Below are 10,983 nucleotides of genomic sequence, written 5' to 3' on the forward strand. Positions count from 1 at the left end.
TTCTCAACCACGACACCGAAGTTTACGCTCCATTGCGTCTTGTTCCTGATTAGATCCTTTATTAGGATGCGGTCCTAATCTTTTTTGTAAGCTGGTCCTTGTTTCAAAAATTGAATTTCATCATTCGTCACTTTTGAAGAACAGCAGTTCAGGTCAGACACAGTGGAGGCAAACTCATATAGTTTGGTCTAAAAAATAAATTACGCAAAAAAATGGTATGAAATTTTGTAAGGATTTCGGTTTTGGTTCATTTGAGAAATATTTGGGATCGCTTGAACAAGTCCAAAAAAACAGGAAGTCAGGAAGTCAATCGAAGAGCCCAACTGTCCAGCGGAAGTGGCTACGTCATAAAACAGTATTTGACATGTTTTTTTAAAAATAAATATAAAAGCGTCAGAGATAAAACGAGTTTGCATAATTCACAGACAAATCACGCGACTCCTTCCAAAAGGACAAAATCAATAGGACCAGCCATAAGCTTCTTTTGATGTTGAATTTGGTCGCCATGTTCAGGTAGTAAATGCTATGATCATTATGTCATTTTTATGTATTTCGTGCGATCAGAAGTAGAAACTCTCGACCCTAGTTTATCTCATCTTAAAAGCAATAACTCAGTTATCAGTATAGTTACTTAATACGACTGCATTGTCAGTTGGCTGCAATACTCGCTGTTTTGGCGACAAATAATCGTCGGCGTTGAGGTTTTTTTTTATTGTACTTGATGCTCTCTCGCTTTACCTTAAGAACAAATTCACGGTGTTATCGATTTCCGCGATTTTAGACCACGAGGTTTTATAAACAGCAGTTTTATTTTCACTGATGAACACATACCAATTGTTACGTCTGTGCAATGCGCATATGGTTAAGTCAAGGATCCGTGGAGTCTCGAAGAAAGGGAGGTGAAAAACCGATTCTTCATGTCGGGTTCATCACCAGCCGCTGGCGAACACATGCACGACCGTGATCGCGCAGGATCGCATGACGGGGTGGCCTGTTCGTAATCTGTAAGACTTGTTGTCGTTGCTTCTTTGCGTATGGTTTAGGTTCAGAATTTCAGTTTTATCGACCTTCTGAACAGTCGATATCGAACTGCACATCCGAATGACAGTTACACACATACCGTCTGAAAAATAGATTTTCCCCCGTTAGAAAAGAAGAAAGGATAGTGTTCTACAAGTTGGAAATCCATTGGTGGCTTGGTCATTTTTTTTCTTGGTCGTATGTAGTATTTTCTGCTTATCAGGAGCACCCAACGACTGTTTCGTCCTAAATGCATGCTATTTAGGCTATCCAGAGTGCTTTTAGATCTTTAGAAATACATTTTAACCGACACTTATTTATATCTGTTCGATCATCCTAGGACAACTTGAGTCTTTTCGAAATTATCAGGGCTTCAGCATTATTTTCCCGAAAATTTTAGGTGAAATTTCTCTGATTCCTCTTTCCATCGCATTTTCGATTCCGAAAATTTTAGGATATTTTATACAAAACTGTCGTTGTGTGCCCCTGACTTATGAACAGGCTTACAGTCTTAACAGCATTTTGGTTTTTTTCTATACATACTATGAGAGACGATCGAAAACCAAGTTGAAGTCTTTGTTTGAGAGGTTGAAACTATGAGACGAAAAGGATGAGTTTCTAGCTTTAATGCACGCAGAAACACGCCGTGCGACAGTGACAAAAACTGTGAAGGCTCGTCGAAGTGAAAATACGACAAAAAATTGATATATAAATATTGTAGCGGCTTAGAAACTGGGTTATGTAAACTGTTTCCCTAGTCAACAACTTCAGGTATTATGCATGTATTAGATTTTGTTTTCTGCCTTTTTGGAAATGTTAAAAATTTGGCTGAGCTGACATTAACACATAAGAGATACCATTGTTTTCTAAGTATTGCTTAACTCTTTCGCTGCCAAATGTAGCCGAAGGCAAATTTCGACCAGATTTTCAAATTTCATTTTATAAAATTTTGAAAAACAAATAGTACCGCGTGAAAGTACTGCTGAAGAGCTTTCATTTGAATAGTCACATCAGAGGATTTTGTCCGCAGACTCAAAAGTTAGAGTCACCTTACAAAACTCCATCATGCAAGCACTCTGGCAGTGAAAGGGTTAACTAACTAACATTTTGAGACAAGTGACCATTATCTTTTTCTGCCCGTCTTGAAGTCTTCCGTCACGGTTCTACAGAATTCTGTCGCACGAATTTTGACAAGTAAAGGAAAACACGATCACGTTTCTCCTGCTCTACATGAGCTCAGGTGGCTCTCTTTCAAAGATCATCTAAATCTAAGGGACGTTACTCTTGTGTTTAAGATAGTCAATGGACTAGTTCCACCTTATCTAAGTTGTAAACTCACCGAAGAGATCTGAGTCGCATTCCTACAACACCAGAAATGGGGAACACTTGAATATCCCCCTGTGTAGAACTTCTACAGCACAGCCCTCCTTTCTCTGCCGAGCAGTAAAACTGTTGAACAGGCTTGGAATTCACAGCAAGCACAGCTTTAAATCATTTAAGAAAGCCGCAAGGCAAGAAATTTCACGATTGTAAATAGCTGTCGGTGTCTGATATTATCATTATTATTATTATTATCATTATCATTATCATTTTTTAATTTTTTAGTTATATCTAGTCTGATATAGTTTATTAGTAGATTATTAAGTATTTTTCTTGTAATTTATATTCTTTTTTCTTGTAATTTAAAGTCTTATCATAATTGTAAATTAACCAAGAATAACGTCTTAGGGAAAGTTCATTTAATATGACAAGGGGGGGGGGATGAAGATATTGAGGGGGGGGCTCCGAAAATTTTTAGACACCCGAAGGGGGGGCTCTGAAAAAATTGTTGCGCTAGGAGGGGGGCTCCGAAAATTTGTATACTTCAAAACCAGCACATGACATCATCATACAGATCGGATGGTTTTCAACTCAACAATTTAATGACCTGTGCAACTCAGCTATATCACGTGGTTTACAGATATAACAAATGTAGTCTCAGTAATTATTACACTCTTGTTCATCCCAAAAATGCTTTAGAAAATTGTATCACAACTGTATCTCAAGTTTGTCATAGTATAAACCATTGAAGACAATAACGGTAAATATATTTAATACAGTCTAGCAATCTTTTTTCAGGGGGGCAAAGGAATTGAAGGAGGAGGGGGGGGGGGGCTCTGAAATTTTTTCGACTACCAAGGAGGGGGCTCCTAAAAAATTGAACCGCTAGCGAGGGGGACTGCTAAAATTTCAAGCTTCGAGTTTCAATATCTTCATTCCCCCCCCCCCCCCCCCCCTTGTCATATTAAATGAACTTTCCCTTAGGAGTGATTAATAAGGCTATTATATTGGTTGTATTGTACGGTAGTTAGGCCACGCGACATATATCGATACTTTACTACAATACAATAACATTATTTAATGAGGATGACGTTAATCTTTTACAGTCTTCTAACTTACGGCCCTCTATCAAAAAATAAGTTACAAAAAGAATACACGTACTACACATAATATTGAAAAAATACAACAAGCACAATATTGAAGTGAAATATACTATACACCAAAAATACCATGGGTCCATAATATTGTACGTTAAAATAACAACAACAAAAGATAAACTTAAGGATATTGAGCATTTTCGGAAGCATGCACGCAGGTTGGCTATGTAAATCAATGAAATGGAAAAAAGTTTAAATTGGCATAATAAACTTAACAGAGAAGAGGTTTTTTATAGTTACATAATGAACAGAATAGGCGGCAATTCGACAAACCATCTTTTAAAGACTCAGCAGAGGCCGCGATTTAGAGCCACAGATTACGTAATATATGGGAGGAGAGGATAGAATTAAGAAATTTTGATGTCGGCAGAGAAGAAGTAGTAGAGGACTCTTTTAGGTCAATACTAAGGTCATTGAAAAGAATGACAGATTCAGACAAAATTATATCCCTCTTTATCCCTGTTTATGACAGAGAGGGCAAAAACCATACCCTGTCCTGCGGCACATCCCTGTATAGGCCATATGAGGAAGTACACCCCCGGGAAGAAGGCGGCCTACGTGAAAAAAAGGCTTGTTCTTTTTAACTCATTTTAGCGTTAATATATACTGGAGTAACACTCTCAATTTTAGAGGTAAAGAAAGCTCACTGAAGTAACCTTTGTTTGTTGCAGCCAGTCGTGAGTAGAACCATCTTGTTTCGAAGTCGTGCCGAGTTATCCTGAAACTCTTGCATCAAATCCCACCATGGGAGATAACAGTCACGTTGGAAGGTAATATGGCCTACTGTTTTGTTAAACTAGATCTGTTACATGACTGAGCGACCTTGTTCATACATGGGGTGTCTAGTTCTGGGGCCTATTTAAACACTCTAAATTGTATAGAGTAGGTGTACCACAGCTGGGTAGCTCCAATCCCGAGGAAACCTCTACTTTTGTCCAGGGTTGGAAGTTATAGTAAAAATTGGCTTGTAAGTCAGCTGCTATTCAGTTTAGCAAAAAATGAATGAAATTAACTGCATGTAGAAATGTATTACAAAAATCGCAATATCTCTGGCAAGAATAACAAATTCACAGCAAAAGCTGGGGCAACGAAGGCTGTCAATTGTATAACAAAAATCGCAAAAATTCATTCAAGAATATTAAGTTTAGAAATTAAGAGTCTTAGTGACGTGCAACGATAATGGCATTTTAATTTTGCTTCATTTCAGTTGTTGCTGTAACCATCGTTTTAGTCCCTGTGTTCTTTGGACTTCGTTTTGCAGCTGGTTTGTTCATGTTCTTGAAAGATTCTTTGGCTGGTTTGGTGAAGGAATCGCGAAACATCCGCTGCTTACCATCCCACTGTGTCTAGTTTTCGTAAGCATATGCTCTGTCGGGTTTGCTTGGATGAACGTTGAAAACAGGACAGAAAAACTCTTTATTCCTCAAAACAGCAAAGCCATGGAGGATTTAAACGCAGCTGAGAAGTATTTTCCAGTTCGATTTCGTGAAGAGATCGTTCTCTTGGTAGCATCGTCAGATCCTCCTAACGTTATTAATCGTGGTTGTCTGGAGCAGGCCCTAGAAGTTCACCAAGCAGTCGTGGAATTAAAATCGTATTCAGAATTGTGCCTGACCTTACCCGGTGTCGGCGCCAAAAATCCCAAGGAATGCATGATGATTAACCCTTTGGACATTTTTCAGTTTGATAAGGGAAATCTAAACCGCACGGATTCGCAGCTTCAAGAAAAAGTCTCTAAAGAGTACACGAACACGATGAATCCTCAAGCAATGTTTGTCATGCGCAATGGACGATCCTTTCGCTACAACTTCGAACGAATGTTTGGTAAAGTAGAAAAAGAAGGAGAAAACATAACAGGCGCACAAGCGCTGCAAATGATCTATTATATGCGTGATCCAAGCGACAAAGATTCGAACGCTAAAATTCTTGAATGGGAGAAAACGTTCGTGGACAAACTCCAATCCTTGGTGGGCAAACATTCCTGCTTTGCAGTCCATTTCTCAAGCGAACGAAGCCTAGACGATGCTATTGCGGAAAGCAGTGGCTCTGATGTCACCTTGGTATCAATCACTTTTACCTTAATGATCACCTTCGCCTGTGTGATGTTAGGAAAGTTTATGAATCCATTGACGGGGCATTCATTACTAGCTAACGCAGGCGTGTTTGCAGTGGCCCTGGGGATCTTAGCTGGGTTTGGTTTGGCCATGTGGTGCCGAGTTCCATTTGTCAGTTTGGTGGGAGTGCTACCTTTCTTGATTCTTGGAATTGGAATCGACGACATGTTTATTCTGGTGGACGAACTTGATCGACAGCAACGCAGCATGACAGTTGTTGAAACAGTTAAGGAAGTCTTGTCACGCTCAGGTGCCACTATCACGATGACAACGTTGACCGATTTGGTGGCGTTTGCTGTCAGCACGTCTACCTCCTTTCCAGCTATCAGGTGATGTGCAAAATGCTCCTTGTATATAACCATTAGGGTGCTAACCAAATGTAACAGATAGGGCTCTGAAGGTAGGTAAGGGAAAGACGGTCTTAGCAACAGTGATAAATGGTAAATGTATCCTGTGTAGTGGGAGACGCCGCTTCCAAGAGATTGGAAAAAGAGGGAAGTCAACCTCCTTTCTTCCTTTAACGACAGCTGTAGTCAAAGGAAGTTTCCAAATAATCTTTTACTACCAATTGGTTGTTGCGATGAAGATGCTTTCCAAAACATCCACCACGCAAAAGTTGAATGGTCGTTTAATACTGATGAAACAAGTCAAGACCCGCGGTGGCTCGTAGGGACAAAACACTTTCCAGAATCTCATACACTTCCTAGAATCCAAAAACCTTTCACAGAATCCAAAAAAACACCCCAGAATTTGGATTCTGAGACATTATTTGGATTCACTGGGGCGTGTTTTGGGGGTTCTGGGTAGTGTTTATGGATTGTAAGAATTGTTTGTGATTCTGGGCAGAGTTTTCTCCCTGCAAGCAATCGGCCGTAAAGCCTAGCTCTAGATCAACATTGTCTGAAGAGCGATTCTCTGATCTCGCAGTGATTGCCATACACTACTCCGAGAGATTTGAAGTGGCTAAGTAGAAAAGCAACAAACACTTAATGTTGGTCGGCACTGCACTCTCAGTCCTTATACATGAAAGTTCGGAATCAAATTCCTCTGAATTCAAAACGAAGAAATTCTACAAATGTAGATTTGAAAACAAGTCTTTTTGGTAAAACATGATGTATCATATATTGTGTTTACCCTAGAGGCATTTACTATAAGACGGACAAGGCAAATGGCTCATTAAGACCTCTTGTTTGCTTATTTTTTAGGTATTTTTGCGTGTATGCTGCCTTAACTGTGACCTTTTCATACTTAATGATTGTCACATATTTTGTGGCCATCATGTCATACGACGTAAAAAGGATTAAAGCGGGTCGAAGGGACTGTTTACCGTTCTGTCGCGCGCCACCACCAAGGGAAAACGCCCCGGCCTGGGACGAGCCTCGTCTTCAAACCTCTAACAAGCTTATGGAAGCCTGGGCCCGATTTCTTACCTTATCCGTGGTCAAAGTCTTTGTGATAATCTTCTCCTGGTGCTTTCTAGCGGCCGGGATATATGGGGTTACAAAGGTGGATGAAAGTTTTGACAGAAGAATATTGGCCAAGGATGATTCTTACCTCAAGAAATTTTTATCTACTCAAGAAGAGTACTTTGAGCTGTCCATTCCTGTGAGTGTTGTCGAAACTGGAAATATCGATTATGGAAATAGATCTGTCCAGGAAGAATTGAGAAGTCTGTCCAAAATTGTGACCTCTAACAAGTATTATGAAAACAGAACTTTGTCCTGGATTGAAGTGTTTTCCCAGTATGCCCAGGACACCAATAAAAATATCCTCGGGTCGAACTTTACGCCGGAGTTGTTGTCGTTTCTTAATATATATTCAAATTTTAAACAAGACGTGAAGTTTTCCTTAGACAATAAAAGTGTCGAAGTCTCTCGAATTATGGGTTTCATGAAAACCTCGACCAGTTCTTCTTTTCAGAAGAATGCCATGCTAACGCTTCGAGAAGATCTCCAAACAGGTACATTGAAAAACCTTGCAGCATTCCCCATCGCTCGACCCTTCATTTTCTTTGAGCAGTACGCAATCACGTCAAGGGAAACCGTAAGGAACCTTTTAATCGCGGCCTTAGCTGTACTGATTGTTACAAGCCCCTTTCTAGTGGACTGTACTGTTACGCTCCTAGTGGTGCTAAACTTTGCTGCCCTGATATGTGAGCTGTTTGGATTGATGGTGATCTGGAGCGTATCTCTGAACTCTGTATCCATGATCAATCTTGTCATGGCTATAGGATTCGCGGTTGACTACAGCGCTCATATTGCGCATGCTTACGTGATGTCAGACAAGGACACAGCTAATGAACGTGTTGTCGAAGCTCTGAGCACGCTCGGCGCCAGCGTTTTGATGGGAGGTGAGTTTATTCAAGATAAGTTAATAGAGAACAACCGTTTTGTCCTCATTTTTTCCTCCTTTTTCCCCAGAGGATAGGCGTTGTTCATGAATAAAAAAGTCCTAATCTACTAGACTTTTCTTATCTGCATTATGGTAAAAGAATGAAATGGGTTCTGTCAAACCGTGGGTTGTCATCAAAGTTACGAATCCTTCTTGATGAAAAGACGAGAATAAGTGTAGATTGCGGAGCAGGCATTCCTATGCTAAACGCTAAATAGCGTCCCCTTTCCTAACGTGTTTTTCTCTTGGCCCAGATTTCGAGCTTAGTTTGTACAGGCTTGCATGTTGAATAAGCCAGAAAGTCGCCAGTACGCGCGTGCCGAAAGGGGAAAGGGCTTGAGTGCTTGTAGGGGAACCGGCTCTTGCTTCGAAAAGAACAAAATTTTTCTTGTTTTCCTTTGTGTGTAGTCAGTGTAGGGTTGGGTGTTTAGGATTTTGATATTCCACATGCATTCATGCAGGAATACCTAAAACATTTTTCCTTTTTTTAATTTCTGTCTTAGCCAAGCAAAATGCAACTTGGACGGAAAGTTTTCGACTGGCGCACTTGGCGTTTAGCCGGTAGTCCCCGTTGTCAAACTTTCTCCCCGGATCCCTGGATGGATTTCGGCGTGATACCTTTTTGCCAAAATCGTGCACTACTTTGTGAAAATAGTCAGCTTTGACAGCAGAATTTCTATGCGCAGTTTTAAAAATTGAAATAATTTTAATAAGGAGACAATATCACCAGTGACTAAAGGATACTAGCTGAATTCTTTTCGCTTTATTATTTATCAAGGGTCCATTACCCGGATCGTCCGTCCAATGCTTAGATTGTGTTTTAGACTGAAGTATACTTTTAGATTTCTTTTCGCATGAGCGAAATTAACCGTGTTCACAAACTCTTGCTAGGCTCTTGGCTGATCTTACCCATTATCATTTCGTTCTCTTCATGTCCTTCATTCTTCATTTCATTCATTCATTCGGGCATCCATCCATCCATCCATCCATCCATCCATCCATTCATTCATTCTTTCGTTCGTTCGTCCATTTATTCATTCTTTTCATTCATCATTTTACTCATGGTATTATTCATTCATCATTTTTTTAATCATTCATTCTAATTCCTTTCAGGTTTTAGTACTTTTCTTGGCATGGTAGTTCTGGCCTTTGCCGCTTCCGAGATTTTCCGGATATTTTTTAAAATGTTCCTTGGTATCGTCGTGTTCGGCCTTCTTCACGGACTGTGCATACTACCAGTATATCTCTCTTTATTCGACTGGAAACCTGCTATAACGAAGCCTATCTCGGCTGTTCACGTGAGCGACGAGTACCATTCTGAAAATGACGGTGTCGTTGATAGATTACAACACGACGGCAAAGGAAGAAATGAAAAAGTGAGTACAGATGGTGATTTGAGAAGTGCCTCTTCGAATGAGGGCTTTCAACTGCACGAGCAGCGGCCTTTGAACGAAAGCACTGATGATTACCACCGATCTAAAGACGATGCCACTGATTATATGATGAACGAACAACACGGTGGGGATGAAGGGGCCATAAAGGCGACCACAGAGGGTGATTTGAGGAGTGCCTCATCGAATGAGGGTTTTGAACTGAACGACCAATCTCGGCCTTTAGACAGAACCGTTGTAGTTCAGCAGGCACACCAAGAAAACAATGAGAGTGATGTCCACAATGAAGTAAATGACATGGAAAAGGAGGACATTAAAGTTGAGAGTAACGATCCTATAGAGGTTCCACAGAAATCCAACGCTGAAGAAAGTGAAAGAGAGCTTTTCCTTACAACTCAAGCAAGCGAACATGGACAAGAAGAGGGCGGAAATACAAATTCGGAGAGATATGCTAAACAAGCTACTCCCCTTATGTTAAATGAGCAAAACATTGCATCGGACGACTCAACAAAATTTTAGATTAATAGCCCGGCTTAGAACTAGTGTGAATAATAGTGTAGTATAAACATACAAACATAGATGTTATGTAATATAATATAAATAATATGGAAATGAATTATGGGTGGCATCAGTCTTTTGGTGGAGTTCCTGTGAATTAAATTACAAACACAGGATACTATGGCTAAGTCAGCTTCTCTTCAACTGGTCGAAGTCAGTACCACGTAGCCGTTGCGAAATTATTTCGCAACTTTTCCTAGTTATGTTTCTCAACAAGCTAGATCATGTAATTAGTTTGTAAATTAAGCCTGTTAACTACATAACAGTTTCACGCTCGTAATTTAGCGTTTACCGCACCTTGTAGTGCACCTAGTAGTAGAGTCGATATGCAACAACGATTTTTTAATATGGCAACAATGCTGGAACAATGTTGTGGCAGTTCCAAGTAACACAGCAGCAATGTTTTCAGCGATGTGTTGCGCTGAATATTGTGGGGCGGATTGTCCCGTGCAACATTGCCTTTACTTGCAAGATCACTGTTGCTCATTGACAGGAGTAACTTTTGATGGAATGTTCAATTAGCCTGGTTTCCGTTACGATTGCCACGCGAAACAATCGCAATCGTAGCGTTCCGATGAAACGGCCAGTCTCATAAACGTCACTTGTAAATACAAGAACCTTAGATCGGACTCGATAGTTGCAACTAATACATCGTTCAGATCTCTTTCGTCGTGGTGGTTGCTGAAAACTAAGAATCTTTAGCAACTTGTGATTTACATGGAAAGACTTTGAATTAAACTAAATAAAGCAAAATTAATGAAAAACACTGTCTTTGCGTTCTCTCTCCGGGCCGTTAAAATAAGCTTCAAAAAAATTAAATTTAATGCATGATGAGCCAGGGAATGTGGGGGGCGCTTGGACTGCGAATTCGAAAATGCTGTTTTTTTCGATTTTCCAAGAGCTGATTAGAACGAACTAAGGTGGTGAATGCTTTTGAATTAGGGGTCCCGTAACTGAAATGTATTGAATTAAACGGGAGTAGGGGAAAAGAAAATACATTGCTTGCAATCCACGTGATGATGACACTTTGCC

General features: G+C 40.1%; 1 protein-coding gene across 1 annotated transcript; it reads left to right on the forward strand.

Annotated features, from left to right (window-relative positions):
* The first annotated feature begins 386 nt into the window (after positions 1-386).
* Positions 387-10,713, forward strand: LOC140921532 (patched domain-containing protein 3-like). The gene is made up of 5 exons (XM_073371539.1): positions 387-513; positions 4,169-4,267; positions 4,705-5,940; positions 6,817-7,961; positions 9,116-10,713. The coding sequence occupies exons 2-5, from the start codon at positions 4,242-4,244 to the stop codon at positions 9,910-9,912; spliced, it is 3,204 nt and encodes a 1,067-aa protein (XP_073227640.1). The 5' UTR covers positions 387-513; positions 4,169-4,241; the 3' UTR covers positions 9,913-10,713.
* Positions 10,714-10,983: the final 270 nt, after the last annotated feature.

This window comes from Porites lutea, chromosome 1 (genome assembly GCF_958299795.1).
Source record: "Porites lutea chromosome 1, jaPorLute2.1, whole genome shotgun sequence".
Classification (NCBI taxonomy): Eukaryota; Metazoa; Cnidaria; class Anthozoa; order Scleractinia; family Poritidae; genus Porites; species Porites lutea.

What these genes read in the sequence shown, in the direction of transcription:
- LOC140921532 (XM_073371539.1), top strand. Translation starts at nt 4,242, where the DNA reads ATGGGAGATAACAGTCACGTTGGAAG. An exon ending in GATAACAGTCACGTTGGAAG is followed by an intron (nt 4,268 to 4,704) that starts GTAATATGGCCT and finishes GCTTCATTTCAG; the next exon opens with TTGTTGCTGTAACCATCGTT. An exon ending in ACCTCCTTTCCAGCTATCAG is followed by an intron (nt 5,941 to 6,816) that starts GTGATGTGCAAA and finishes CTTATTTTTTAG; the next exon opens with GTATTTTTGCGTGTATGCTG.